The 14196-nt window shown below is 54.7% G+C and overlaps 1 protein-coding gene across 1 annotated transcript; it reads right to left on the bottom strand.

Annotated features, from left to right (window-relative positions):
• Positions 1-5557: 5557 nt before the first annotated feature.
• GPAT4 (glycerol-3-phosphate acyltransferase 4) lies at positions 5558-13093 on the bottom strand. The gene is made up of 12 exons (XM_075523721.1): positions 12929-13093; positions 10061-10130; positions 9426-9723; positions 9171-9245; positions 8637-8726; positions 8425-8518; positions 7816-7931; positions 7521-7576; positions 7098-7183; positions 6732-6860; positions 6571-6650; positions 5558-5941 (listed from the first exon to the last, which is right to left on the bottom strand). Exons 1-12 carry the CDS (start codon positions 13091-13093, stop codon positions 5833-5835), a joined length of 1368 nt encoding a protein of 455 aa, XP_075379836.1. The 3' UTR covers positions 5558-5832.
• Between the last annotated feature and the right edge of the window lie 1103 nt (positions 13094-14196).

Raw genomic sequence — 14196 nt, 5'->3', positions numbered from 1 at the left:
CCGTGCTGTCAGCATTGATGAAATAAAGGTCCAAGTCCCAGCGCTTGCTTCGTGGGCGTGCGGTCCAGGGTGTCCCTGTGAGGCTGGGCCAGAGAAAGGGCTGGGATAGCACGTATGGGGCAGGGTCTGCATGCCAGGCAGGGGAAGGGGCCGCGGCTGTGGTGCTGCGTGTGGGGCAGGAAGGGCCCACAGGAGCGGGGCAGCCCTGGGGGCACTTCCCAGGGTTTTCCCCGGTTTGGGCGTGCACCAGCAGCAAGAGGTGCTGGTTCAAAAGTCACTTGTTGGAGCCTCTTGTTGGAACCTATTAGCAGCAAATAAATATCATTTATCTTAACGGTGTGAGTGAGAGCCCATTCACCTGTCGGGGCTGCAGGATTGATGTGGTGTCAATAGCCCTGGTGTGTTTGCTGCCAAGCTGGTGGGCCTCCCCACTGTGCTGCACCCCTGTGCAGCAGGGGCTCTGTGCACACACACGTGTGTGTGTGTGGGTCTGCATGCCCCCTGCTCCCGCTCCCCACGGCTCAGCCCTTGCATGCCAATGGTGGGTGCCATAGGGCCGTCTGTCCCCCATGGCTCAGGATGCCAAAGGGACTCCTGCTGGCACAGGCATACTGCTGGGGCCCGGCGAGCTCGGCAGTTGTTCCGCCGAGAGCCAACTAAGTGCCAGCCAGGTGTGAGCAAACAGACCAGCCGTGTGCTGGGAGGAAATCGATAGGAGATAAGGTGCTGCTGACCCATCGTATACTGATTAGCAGCGTGGCACAGGCACGGAGGAGGTGATGGGGGTTGCAACCCAAGCAGCCCTGACCTGCCCTGCCCTGCAGCTGCAGGCAGCATCTGAGGACAGGCCAGTGGCCAAGTCCACCCCTGGGTATGGCCAAAGCCCCTGAAGCACTGGGGCTTTGCAGCAGCCCCAAGCACCAGCCTCGTGGCAGGGAGCTGTGGTGTGGGGCTGCAGACCATCACTGCACAACCTGCCTGCCCGGGCCCCAATGCCTGCATTTGGCTTTAAGTCCTCTCTGATCTGTCGCTTTCCACCATGTGCTGGGCTGGGGGGACTTTGCAAGGAGCCCTGATCGCTTGGCAGCACTTTCCCAGGGCTTAGGGGAGACTGATCTCCCCCCATATGTCCCTGTCCAGCTCCACAGTGAGTGTGGGGCTCGTAACGCTCCCCACTCGGCCGTGTAGCCCCTCTGCTGCCTCAATGGGACAAATGCTGGGGGTGGCAGAGCTGATGGACCCTTCGGAAGGACGTGGGAGGCCAGGTCCCACAGGCAGGGCGGTGCGCGGGGCTGGGGCGGAGGCTGCGTGCCCCGCACACCCCGACCCCGCGGCAGGGCTGGGAGAGCCACGTCAGCGTCCATGGGCAGAGCCAGCGCTCAGCAGGAGCAGGCTCCGCACGACGGGAGAAGTGCAGGGCTGCTGTCGGGATATTTTTTTGACATTTTCTAAGCTGCCCAGCGTGGCTGACAATTTTTAATGTACTAACTGCCTGGTCCAGTGAGCTGATTAATTGGTGCTGTGGAGATCAATACAAAACAGAAAATTAAAACAATTTTAAAGTGATTAAGTAGTTTAACACCTGTCTGATGCCACGTCAGGGCCGGGAGACAAATAAAGCAGGTGGCAAAGGGCCTGCTGCAGCCGGGGAGAGTGACAAATTGCAGCCACAGCCTGGCTGCCCCGTGCATCCCCGCAGCTGGACGGGTGCCCCGAGCAGTGCTGCTCCGCGCAGGGCCCCGGGGCAGTGGCCAGGACCACCCTCCTCCTCTCCTGCCTGCTCTGCCACCGCTGCTCCCGCGGTCCCGCTTCCCACGCAGACGGCACCGGCCACTTGCTGCTGTGGCTTGCAGCAGAGCGGCCCCCCGCCAGCGCTGGGGTCTCGACAGGGAGCGCGGAGCCTGGCCAGCCGGCGGGGCCTGCCCGGGGCTGGGCAGCCCTGGGCCATAAGGGCAGGGCTCCGCCAAGCACGCGGCAGAGCTTGGGGCCGGCCGCTCCGGGGGGGCGTGTGGGTGCGAGCGCAGGCAGGGCGGCCTGGCAGGCAGATGGATAGCAGCTCCGCTTCAATTCTGCATCCCTTTTCTCCCAGACAAACCCCGTCAGATTTTCATAAATCAAAGCGCCACACTGTTTAATAAAAATTTATTGACTTACAAGTGATTATTTATCAAAAGGCCATTAATAGCGGCTCTGGGAATGATGTGCTACTGGGTGGTGCGGGGAGACTAATAGCAAATCAATGCCAGCATCTGGGCAGAATGCATATGAGGGCCCCCAGCCCCAGCGGGCTGCATGGCTGCTGCAGCCAGAGCCAGCAGCCCCTACCCCACGGGCCGCCCAGCGCTCCCCCCAGTTATTTATCGCTTACAAATGAAATGATCGATACTTTTAATCTAGAGCTAAATTTATTAACTTTCCCATCGGAGAGAGACATATTGACTGGGGGTATGGGGAGGGTGAGCCGAGAAGAGATGGATGTGTGCCTCCTAACCTGTCCAGCCAGCTCCCTACCGGCTGCGGAGCATCCCGGCAGCAGCGGAGCTGCCGGGGATGGGCCCCGAGCACGGCGGGGCGGTTGGCGGCCCCGCAGAGCTGGGGAGGCAGGCAGGGGCGCGTTCCTGCGCATCACTGCGGCACCCGTGACGGGGGGAGCAAGCCGTGGGCAGCAGACTTGTGGGCACCTGCAGCCGGGTCCGAGCGCCTGGGGTGCTGCTGCAGGCACGGTGCGTGCGCGAGGCCTCCCCTGGGGAGTGCCGGCCCATGCTCGCAGGGGCTGTGGAGCGGTGTTTGTGGGGCCCGACGTCAATGCCCGCACCCCCAGCAGAGATGAGAGCTCTGGGTGCACAGCCCTGGAGGACGGGAAGGGTGTGGGTGAGTGCTCGGGAGCACGCTGCTGCTGGGGAGAGGCGAAGGAGAGCCTGGAGACCCTGCCCAGACTGGGGGGACAGGCAGGCAGCGATGCCCACGTCCCCAGCCCAGTGCCGTGTCCCCAGCTGCAGCTCAGCACATGGGAAGGGGCACCCACGGACCCAGCGAGTGCAGCACTGCCTGGGCACCCCACAGCTCTCTGGGGCCGGGGCACCCTCCAGAGCCGGCCAGCCCACGGCACGGTGCGGGGGGCTTAGTCCAAACGGCCCCCTGAGCAAGGGAAAAGCTTTGGGGCCAGAGCAGCAAAGCTCAGTCAGGCAAAACTGGGGCCGGATCAGGCCATCGCCCCAGCCAGAGGCTGCCATGGAGGTCAGCAATAGCTTTTTGGGCAAGCGTGTGACTCAAGCAGGAAGTGGAGCAAATACAGCTCGTAAAATGTTATGATTAAATGGTATAGGCAAGTACTACAGGGTTACACGTGCCTGCTTGGTAACTGAAGCTTCACCATGCTACAGGTTAACAGCTCCCACAAGGCATATGCTATACCCAGCATTTCTTATACAACTAAAAAATGATGGTCAAAAACTCTGCATAAATGTAACAACTGCCAAGGAGATAAGGGTTGTGCTTTGCTTTTCTTTTCTTTTTTTTTTTTTTTTATGTGGCAAAGCAACAACTCCATCAGTTAACAGACACGGATGGAGGCTTGGTGAACTGGTGTTAGGTGCTGTACCTAATAAGTTGGGTGAAACAAGTAAACCAAAATGCTGGTGAATAGACCCTTAATGCCCTAACAAACTCCGAATGAAGGAGGGGTCCTAGCCCAGCTGACTGCCATATCTCTTAGTAACGAGCAGCTGTTTTGTCTTCTGTTGGCAGCCCAGGAGCCTGAGCAATACACTTCAACCCTGTAGCTGTTAACTACCTCCTGCTTGGCTCCAGCTGCTTTTGTTTTGTTATCTTAGGTGGAAAAGAAAAGATACCAGGCTTTGCTTCTTTTTCTGTTTTTCCCCCTAGATCAATTGCCAGAAGTTGGGCAGAAGAGAAGAATAAGAAATTGGGGTAACAGTGAGAAGCATGGGGCCAATAAGGGTGCCGCCGTCTCCACACAGCAACAGCCTGGTTTCTCTTGGAGAAGCTGGACGTTAACGGTGATCGTGTGCAACAGATCACTGATAACTGAATGCCATGTTTGTGTAGGTAATGTGTCTGTGTGTATATATTTACAAAGGATCATATTTTCAGCACTACAAGAAGCAAAGGTAAATCAGTTCAGTATAGAAATATTTCCCATAACTGTACGTTACCAGAGCGTACGCTATTAAGTGTAGCTTTACATCACTGTAAGGAAGACTGTCCGCTCTCAGGTATCGTACTGGGAACAGTTTGTTTGTGCCTAAGTGGATGGTCCTGGGGTAGGTGGAAAACGGCACGCCGTGGAAAACAGGGTTCCTCAACTCTGAGGATGAGTTGTGCATAGCCTGCTCGCACGTTGTCTGTGCGCAGGTAAAGATGACCGAACTGACCCAAAGAAGGGTTTTGAAGCCACTAACGTGAAGCAGGGAGGCCGCACAGAACTGAATAATGGAAGTGAGGGTATGTGCGTTATGTATGTCTCTTGGGAAAGGTTAGGGGAGCTTCTGGACTCTCTTTCTCTCTGTCGCTTTCTTTTCTGTCTCTCTTTCTTGATGTAAGGGTGTTTTACCCAAACAAAACCAAGCAGGAAGTAAACTACCTTGAATCGGTGTTGGTAGCTAGTGCAGGGAAAGTCAAATTTAAGGACACTTACACAGAATAGCTGTCCCGACCTGGGGGGTAGCAGATGCCCTCCCCCAACAAACAATGCTTGGGTACAAAGGAGGCACTTAAGTATTGCCTTCTCGAGTGTTCTAGAAAATGCAGCAGGCTTCTGCAGGTAGCAGTGAAGCAGCATTTGCTTATACAAGCAGGCAGAGGACCCAATGAAAGAGCTAAAGTTTGTAGGAACATCAGGAAAATTGGAAAGTACACGGGATGAATGCTCAAATGCAAGTTGTTTTACTGAATAATACACTTGCAGAGCTGACAGGGAAAGGTGTACCACCTCCAGCACAAGATTTCAGCTTCCTTGCAACAAGCTGAGATTATATATGTGCATGCTGGTGAGTAACAAGATCAGATCCCACCGTTCCCCTCAGGAGACATTTCAAAGGGGATCTCCTGCCCCAGCCACGGTGTCTCAGACTCTCCTACCCACCCTGGGCTCCCACCATCGCACATACGGATTCCTCAAGAGCCCCACCTACCACACCAGTGACAACTGCCTGGCAACTTGCAGTGCCAGGGGACAGAGGAGGCTTCCAAGGAGGCTGATCCTTACCGCTTGAGGAACCCCAGCAAAGAGGCTGTTACTCAGATGCTGGAGAAGCAATGGTCTGGGTCAGGCTATGACAGGAGGGTGGCAAAAGGGAAAAGGTTTCTCCTTCTGGAAGTAAAGCTGGAAATGGCCTGAGAGACCACATACTGCTCCTAAGGGGTTTATGCCGCAGACAGGAGAGGCACAGGCTCATGAAGGCTCCTTTGGTTGTCAATGCAGTTAATTTCAGTGCAGCTCACCAGTTTCTGTGCCGTGGGAGACTTGTGACTGATACACATACACATCAACATACCAGTCCTCCCCCTGGGCCTGTAAACACCGTATGGAAGCATATGACACCATAAGTGTTTCATTTAATATTGCCCCTGCAAGAGGCTTCACTGTAACAGTAACAAGAAGGCATCTTTGCCAAGAGCTGCCCAGGGCCTAAAGACTCTAGGCAGTAATAGTGCCTCCGGGAAAGAACAGCCAGAGGATGAAGGAGCAAGTCCAAGCAGCTCTGGAGTAGCCGAAGTCCAAAGATTTGGAGCTGCTTCAGACAAGCCCTGGCTCGTGCTGGAGGCAGAGGGCTCTGGCCAGGCCCAGTAACAGTGCTGGAGGCAGAGGGCTCAGGAGCGGCTCCGGTCTTCATGGTTGCCTACAATCATTTTGCTGTAGAGTTTCTGTTGCTCCTCCTTGAATGCGTCTTTCACCTTCTCCCTCTTCAGTCCTCCATCCCTGGGGAGAGTCATATCATCAGAGGAGCTGCAGGCACGCACTGTCTGAAACTTCAGCTGGGGCTGCTCAGGGCAGGTCAGAGCTCCCGCAACAGCCAGACAGCTACACTTGTTCCTTATGTTGCCAGGGCACACTGCTGTCCCCCCCACTGCAGACCAGCTGTCCCCAAGGGGAGTTACTTTCACAGCTTGCTCTGCCAGGAGCTGCACCCATGGCCCCGCACTGGGCTCATCACAGCAGTGTGAGCTGCTCTGATACCACTACAAGCAGACTGCCTGTAGAGTCCCTCTGCCTCCCAGGCTCTGAAGATCTCAGTGCCTGAAAGAGGAAGTTCCCAAGCCCAACCCACTTTGCTGAGCAGCATCAAGTCAGAACTAGGGCATCCCAGTGCAAGCTGGAATCACAGAATGAAGCCCTGGGGCCCAACACACCCAGCAGAAGCAAAGACTTTGGTCCCTGCTACAGAAGAGCAGTTTTGGAGGTCACAGGCAAGATGTATCTCCATTTCTCCATAGGCCTACTCTGCCCAACGCAAGACACAAACTTAGCTCTACAGCCCACGAGCACACACCAGGACCCAGGAACAAGGAACCCTGGCACCAGGAAGAGAAAAGCCTGCCTGGACTCACCAGAGCAGATCCACAAGGCCCCCCTGCCTGGCAATGGCTGACTTCACTCGATTGGCAAACTGGACAGCATCCTCTTCGGGCTGTGGCAAAATAACACTGTTCAGCAGGAGCAAAGGGCCAAACAGGTAGCCGATCAGATAGGCCAGGTTCACCTTACTTACCTGCCTGGTCATTGGGGGCAAGTACCAGACACTGCAGACAATGGCCCAGCTGGTCATCATCCTAAGGAGGTAGGTTACCATGCCATACTTGCTGCTGTTCCAAAAGGCATCTCCAAACTGCGGGTCGTACTACAGAGGCAGAAGAGCTCATGAAAGTCAGGCAGTGGTTGCACCCTCCCCAAGGCTCCAAGTCCCAGCCCAAGCCCAGCTATAGGCCAGCCCTCCCAAAGCACTACACGGAGTGACCTCAGCTTCCCCAGGCCCTCAGACCAAGCTGTTGACCCAGCAGTGCCGAGACTGAGCTGCCAAGACTGAGCTCTCACGCTGAGAGCTCCTTGTGCTGTAAGAATGTTTGCCTTCTCATACCTTGATGGCTACAGGATAAACTGTGGCTCCAATTTCAAAGCTCCCCTTTTTGAACATCATCACAGACGTGTTGTTGATGCAGGTTCCTGTGAGAGGGAAGCACAACCTTCTCAACTTCCCTTTGCAAGTCAGTTCAGAAGCCTAAGCCATACACCTAACAGCTAGGCCACAGGCACCCAGCAACTGCCCCCTAACACGCACTCCAAACCCTGCTCTCTGTGTGCACAGGATGTGTCACCGGGACATCATATATCTGACTTCCACATTCTGGGTTCAGTCAGCTCTAAAGATGCAATGTCCCCTTTGTCTCACTGAAGGGTGTCAAGGCCCTTGGCTGCATAAGAAGGGAAGGAACAGAGATGCGGTGCTGTCCCAGTGTGCCCTCTCCACCAGGTGCTTGTCTGGCCTTGCTCCACAACTCACCTTCTGGAAAGATGAGAATAGGCAGTTTGCTCTTGTCCTGGACATGCTCCGTGAGCCTAAACAGAAGAGTGTCACCAATTAGCACGGGGCACAGAAGCTATCACTAGCAATTCACACAGCATACAGACTTTATCCTGCAGTCGCTGGGGACTACCTGGGTGCCAGCAACAGCGGCACAGTCTCCCAGCACCCACAAGGCAAGGCAGCGTCCTCACCCAAGGGAAGTGGGCAGCCCCCCCTCCTCTTCCAGCCTCCAGACCTGCCCCTGCAGACCTCCCCCTAGCAACTGCCACACCTTTTGGCGACGAGGTGACGATCTTTGACCTCAGAGCGTTCAAACCAGACGTGGGGGCAAGCTTTCACCATGGCTCTCTGTATCACACCCATGAGCCCTCCATGGATCTGACCCACCTGAACAGGGCAAGAAGACACAAGTTACAAGACCTGAGGACACGTGGAAGGCCAAGGCAGCTCCTAGCTTCACAGCCAAGTTGGGGTTCATCCTCCTACCCCTGCCCTGGAAAGGCTGAGGGGAAAAGTCCCAGGCTCTGACTGGAAGGACAGACAGCAAGCCCCAAGTGCTTTCCACGTTGCAGGAGATCCAGCTGGGGAAGTGCTTTTCTCTGCCATGAATAGCAAAGCCCAGAGCTCTACTTGCAAAGCAGTGCCCAGAGACCCCTGGTGCTCCCAGTCCCAGGCCAAGCTTGCTGGAAAGCCACGCACAACAGCGTATCTGTGCACAGGGTGTGAGAGTGCCCTGCGATGTCATGCAGGGAAAAGTAGTTCTGCATGCTCAAAAGCCTCTCGCTGCCTGCTCCTTGTCCCACGCAATATACTGGCTGCTCCCACCACACACGTGGCCAGGCCCTGGCAGGCAGAGCTGCGGCTGGGGTGCAGACCTTACCATTGCGTAGTAGCCATCACTGGCCAGGATGATCACGTCAATGGGAGATGTGTGATTGGCCACGCAGATGCCTCCGTTTCGGGGTCTGTTTTCTCTAAATGCAAAACAAAGGTACAGATGGGGACAGAGGAACCAAGTGTGAGGCCTGCAAGAGGCACGGCACGCAGCAGCCAGTGGGAAGGGACACCCTGCAGCAGACAGTGCCTCCTTACCGGTCATGGTAGGTGATGATGGCTGTGAGGGCACGCACACAGATCCGGTAACACATCAGGTGGACGTGCTTGCTCAGGAACTCCTTACACCTGCAGCCCAGGACAGAGACCATCACCCCCCAGTTCTACAATCTCCCCTGTAACGGTGCCACTCAGCCCAGCTGCCCCAGGCCATGAGACCCAACCAAGACTTCACATCTCTCCCACAGAAACATGTCTCGCCCTGGGTTTTGCCATCAGCTTATGACCGCTGATTCTTAACTCATGAGAACCAAACTTTGGCCTTTGCTCTTTTCTGTTCTTACTCCTTTCAGAGCCCAGGGTTGAGCGCTCTGCCACGGGCTTAGTGCTTACATCTAGGCCCTTTGTTTAAAATTAGAAGGTGTCTGTTCCTGAGAGGCTACAGACGCCAGGACCACCTGCCTCGTCTGCAGCAGGCAGAACAGACAGGGCTTGCAGGAAAGCTTCAGGATTATCAGGTCTCAAACTGCACTGGGGGCTCCCCATCCCCTCTTCCCTCAAAGACCAACTCACCTTCCATTTGGCAAATATCCCACCACTGTAGTACCAGTCACCAACAAGCTGATGCCAGTAAACGCCAGGGCTACCCTGCAGAAAGAGGGAACTAGATGCTAGCAAAACCAGGCCACAGGCCCTATTCATCAAGTAGCCTGTCTCTCCTGATCACGTTGAACAGGGTCCGAGGGGCCTGGAGACCAGTTGCCCTTGCTGCAGTGGAACAGGCCACCAGCACCCCCTTGGCAGGCAGGTTCCCACAGCAGCACTCACCTGAGGGGCAGAAGGAAGCAGTAGCGGATGAGCACACCCAGTCCCCAGAGTACAGTGAGGCGCAGGCTGATATACTGGAAGTTGTAGTTGGTCCTGCTGAGCAGGTTCCAGGACTCCAGCTCTTCAGCTGAGAACCTCTTGGTCACTTCATCGTCCATGATGGTCTCGATGCCTTTGCGGCAGAAATAGAAGATATCTGAGAGCTCAAACTCAGGGGTGTCCAGGGCTTTGCCGCTGCCACTCCGGCGGATCTCCTTGATCTCCTCTTCCAGTGATGTCGGATCCTTTGCAATGATACCTGCAACATGCAGCAGGCAGCTCTGAGCAAAGTGCAACTTGCCCGCTCAAAGAGAGCTGAGAACCAGGGTCCTTACTCGCCTGCCCTCCACAGGGCCCCCTTCCTTTCTCCAGTCCAGACAGGCATAAACCAGTCCTCCCAACTATCGAGAAATGAAGGACTCCCTGGGTGCTTCCCTCCCCTTCCTCACGAAATGGACCTCTCCGTATCTCCCTCCAATCCATCTACACGGAAAAGGCTTCCCAGCATACCTCAGCTGCTCAGAGACATCACATTTACCCCATCTCCCATAAAGAATTTTGAACTTCATACGTACCCACGCAGGGCAGGATCTTACCATTGACATAGGGCTTGTATAATGGATGGTTCTTCTCCTTGGCACCACGCTCTATTCTCAGTGTCGCCCACTGCAAGAGACACACACGACAAGCAAGATTCGCAGGGCCCGTAGCTCCACTTCATACTACCCTTGTTTTACAGTTGACTTCCAGGGAAGACCACGATTAAGGGGAGAAGATGGGGCTAAAGCAGGAGGCTTCTGCACAGAACTGGAAGAGTGAGGAACACAACTGAACCAAGGTGGAAGCAGAGACTGGCCTGGGAGAACATTTTACAGCAGAGGTCTGCCTGCAATGGGACAAGACGACTGACGGGGAGGTGACTAGCACAGGCACAGGACAGCCATGATGTGCACACGTTTGTGTGCCATTCTCCACAGCAGAGCCCCAGCGGGAAGCAGGGAGTGCCAGAGGGAAGAAGAGTGCTCAGTAGCGAGATGGCACAGCAAGATTTTCTGCAGCCTCCGTGTCCTGTAGGCTCTGTTGCACCTGGCATGTGGTTGCCACTCCACAGCTTCTGGGTGGACCATGCATCCTGCTGGGGTGGTCCGCATCACAGTGCAGGAAGCCGATCATGGGACCGGTGCTATTTTTCAACCCTCATTTCTTCCAAGCTCCAAGCTTGGACTATGTTTTCAGGCTGCTGCTAAAAACATCAGGCTGATGACAGGATGGGATCCTTCCCTCCCCGACTCAGCTAACAGCTGCTGCTGCTTCTCAGCTCACCAGGCAGTCCAAACCAGCAGCAGCAAGCACCCTCAGACAGCTCCCTGGCAGCTGGCTGCCAAATCCCATGCCCAGACTACCTGTTATCCGCAGAAATCTCTCTCATCTAATTCTCAAGGGCTCCAGTAAAAACTGCAGGCTGGATTTCTGGCCGGTCTTCCTGCCTGCCCTCCAGGCAACCCTCTCACCCTCACACTCTTGTTAGGAGAACAAGCTTGTTAGGAGGACTTGTGTACAACACACTTATTGCTCCAAGCCAGCCTGCTCCACCAGGGATCTGTGAAGAAGGGGAAGCTGCTGCGAGCTCCTGGCATCCCGGTCTCAGCCCATGCCAGCATCAGATGAGGAGGCAGCGATGTGGGAATGTTAATTGCGTATGGAGTGTCCGGCTCATCTAGCAGCCTCCTCTGCCAGCAGAAGGAACTGCAGGATTGCAGAAGATTGTCTAGACAGTGCTGTCCCAGGAGAAGTCAGAAGAGGAGCTCTGACCCAGCAGGAGCTGGGCAGCCTATGGAGAAGGCATTCCTCACGAGCCCAGCACATCTCTATCCTGACTGCAGTAGCAGAAAACCCAGACTCCCCCCTGGGAAGCACCAGGCAGGTCTCCCTCACCACCGACAGAGATGTGCAGCTGCCACCCCAGGCCCCGCAGCTCTGGCTGTGTCCCACAGGTTGCCAGGCTCGAGCGCTGCCCGTCTGGGCTAGGTTCGCAACACCAGCCTTTAGAGCTGGGAAAACCTTTCGGGTGAATAACGCTCCCCAAAAATACAATTCTGAATGACCAAACCTAGTGAGTGAATTTTCCACCAAATCTGTGAGTAGTTCTGCCAGAGCACTCCTCTCTCTCACCACAAAGATTCTTTGATAAAAGCTGAAATAGACTTCAAAGTCTTTTCAGAAAAATAGTTTCAAAATTAAACACCAAAATAGGTGTTGAGATTAAACGTTCCTGAATTGAAGAAAGAAAAAAAAGAAAACAAGGTGAAAAGTTCCATTTCAGATAAACAAACTCCTTGTTAATTTTTTCTCCCAGTTCAGTCACTAAATCTGAAGTCAGCTCTTCAGACATCTGTGTCAACGAAGCACCCCACAAAGCCCAGGGTCTTCCCATTCACACCTCAGGGTTTGGGAGGACTCAGAGTTTAAAGAGCTGAACATTGCAAGCTCCAGGGCTGCCTTCCCAAGCCAGCCAGTACAGAGATACTCCTGGGGAAGACCAGTCCTGTTCAAACAGCAGTTGCTATACCATAAATCCTTTAGCAGCTTGAACTCCACATTTAAGAGCCTAAAACCTCCCTATCGAGCACAGGGCATCCCTTTTCCTTTTGTTCGGGCTGCCAGGGTAGGTTGGTGTAGCCTTTATCTACTAGGAGTTTGGCAAAAATTCTGGTCTCACCAGGGACTTGCTTCAAGGAGAGGTGTTGGCTGTGAGACAGCCCATAAAATTCATCTGCCAACGGCAGGCAAGGGAACAGCATGACCCCAAGTTGGAAAATTCCACTTGGCCTCTCTGTGCCAAGAGGGTCAGCAAGGGCTGCTGGTCTTTCTCAGAGGTTGCAGGTCCAGACACGGCCGCTGGGCTCAGCAGATAAGCAGACGGCACTCGGGGACAGAAGGGTTTTGAGAGCTCTGGGTTGTGGCCACAGACCACTCGGGGCTTGCAGTACAGAAAGTCCTGCCTTACCTCCTGCTTTTGCTTCATCCAAACACGTGCTGGAGAGGAGCAGCCTGCTGACTGCAGCCTTGTCCTTCCCCATTACACCCCTTTTGGCTTCCTTCCACATTGAACTGCAACGGCACTCTGCCTTGCCTGGGACATTAACCCATCCAAGCGCACAGCTTCTCTCAGCACATCTACAGATCCTACCGTACTACTGCATACTTATGGGCCACACTATACTTGAAGACTTACTGGATTAATTACAGGGAGAAAACAGCCCACGAACAGAGGTCTAGTAAACTGCATTTGGCTGAGATGACCCAAAGAGGTCATCTGGCACCAGCACATGTCGCCAACAAACCAACCTCCCACCCCAGTCATCTGCAATGCTCTGCTGAGGGCCAAAAGCCTCTCTTCCTAGCATGACCATGCTTGACAAGACCCCTGTAAACACAGAGAAAATTCTGAAAACATGACTTACCTGAAAAATCTTTAATAATGTTTTCATGTAAACCTTGCGGATGCCAAAGGAGACTCCAAAAATTGCTGGCACAATGATGAAAACCAGAAGCAGAGTGAAGAGGACAGTTATGGAAATCCCCAAGAGATTAACAACCAGGCTGTCAAAGGGGAGCAGGAGGAACATGGTGAAGGGCCCAGGCAAGGCTGGTGCCCTGCAGCCAGACAGAAAGGCTGCCCGCAGCGATTAACCAGTCCTCCTGTTATTCAGCAACAGTCTCGCACATGCACTGAGTCCACAGCCTGCTAACAGACCCCATTCCAAAGTTCACATCCTTTTTGGGCTCTGCGAGAGAGGGAACGCAACAGGATCAGGGAGAGCAGTTGGGAAAACAACCAAGCAGCCTGCCAGGAGCCCAGGTGAGTTCAGACAGCGTGGGCTGAGGAGCTCAAAGAAGAGGGAACACGCACACAGGTTCCTCCATGGGCGTGCAGTGGGCACTGCGGTGACACAACTGCATGAACAGATATCCTCCCCAGGCGCCGCTGAGCAAGTCCTGCTGTGGGGCAGCTTGTGAAGAAGCCGGCAGCAGAATCCCCTTCTGGCTGCTGAGAGCATGCAGGGTCTCTTCACAGGGACAAGGTGGAGTCCATCCCTGAGACTGCATTGGAGGAGATCGAGGGAGTTGGCACTTGCAGGAGCCTACCGTATGTGGAGCTATTATTGTTCTTTCCGTGAGGACACAGGCACTAGCGCAGATCCTCGCATGACGCCTGGAACAAGTTTAATTCCGGAGGCCCCTGGCATCCACTCATGCTGAAGGGTCGTTACAGACACGAATGAAGCCCGTGTCCCTGGAAAGCTCTTCTAACAGCAAGTTGGCTTCTTGGCAGACGAGGCACTCACATGCCACCAGCACTAGCGAAGGAAAGAGAAACCGAAGTCAGGCAAGTCACACAGCTCGGTGAGACGTCAACTCAGAGAGGGTGGCAGGAGGCCAGGGACAGTGGGCTCTGAATCCTGGAAGGCAGTGCTTGGGCTGAGGTCACATCGCTCAGAGCAGCTCCTGAGACACAGCAGACTCGGACTGGCACTCCAGTTACTGCCTGGCACTGTCACAGACTTGGGAATCACCCCCTGCTGCCACTCGTCCTGTATTTTCATACCATTCGCACCTCAGATTGAGCAGACTTGTCCAGAACCACGCCTAGAGCACAGGACACTGCAATCAGGTCCCAAGTACAGGAAAGGAGCCAATGGAATGACAGAAAACCCTTCCTCATGACAAA

This window comes from Mycteria americana, chromosome 23, assembly GCF_035582795.1.
Source record: "Mycteria americana isolate JAX WOST 10 ecotype Jacksonville Zoo and Gardens chromosome 23, USCA_MyAme_1.0, whole genome shotgun sequence".
NCBI lineage: Eukaryota > Metazoa > Chordata > Aves > Ciconiiformes > Ciconiidae > Mycteria > Mycteria americana.
This window is presented reverse-complemented; position numbering and strand designations above follow the sequence as displayed.

What these genes read in the sequence shown, in the direction of transcription:
- GPAT4 (XM_075523721.1), bottom strand. Translation starts at nt 13,093, where the DNA reads ATGTTCCTCCTGCTCCCCTTTGACAGCCTGGTTGTTAATCTCTTGGGG. An exon ending in CATTATTAAAGATTTTTCAG is followed by an intron (nt 10,131 to 12,928) that starts GTAAGTCATGTT and finishes TGTCTCTTGCAG; the next exon opens with TGGGCGACACTGAGAATAGA. An exon ending in TATTCTCATCTTTCCAGAAG is followed by an intron (nt 7,184 to 7,520) that starts GTGAGTTGTGGA and finishes TCCCTCTCACAG; the next exon opens with GAACCTGCATCAACAACACG.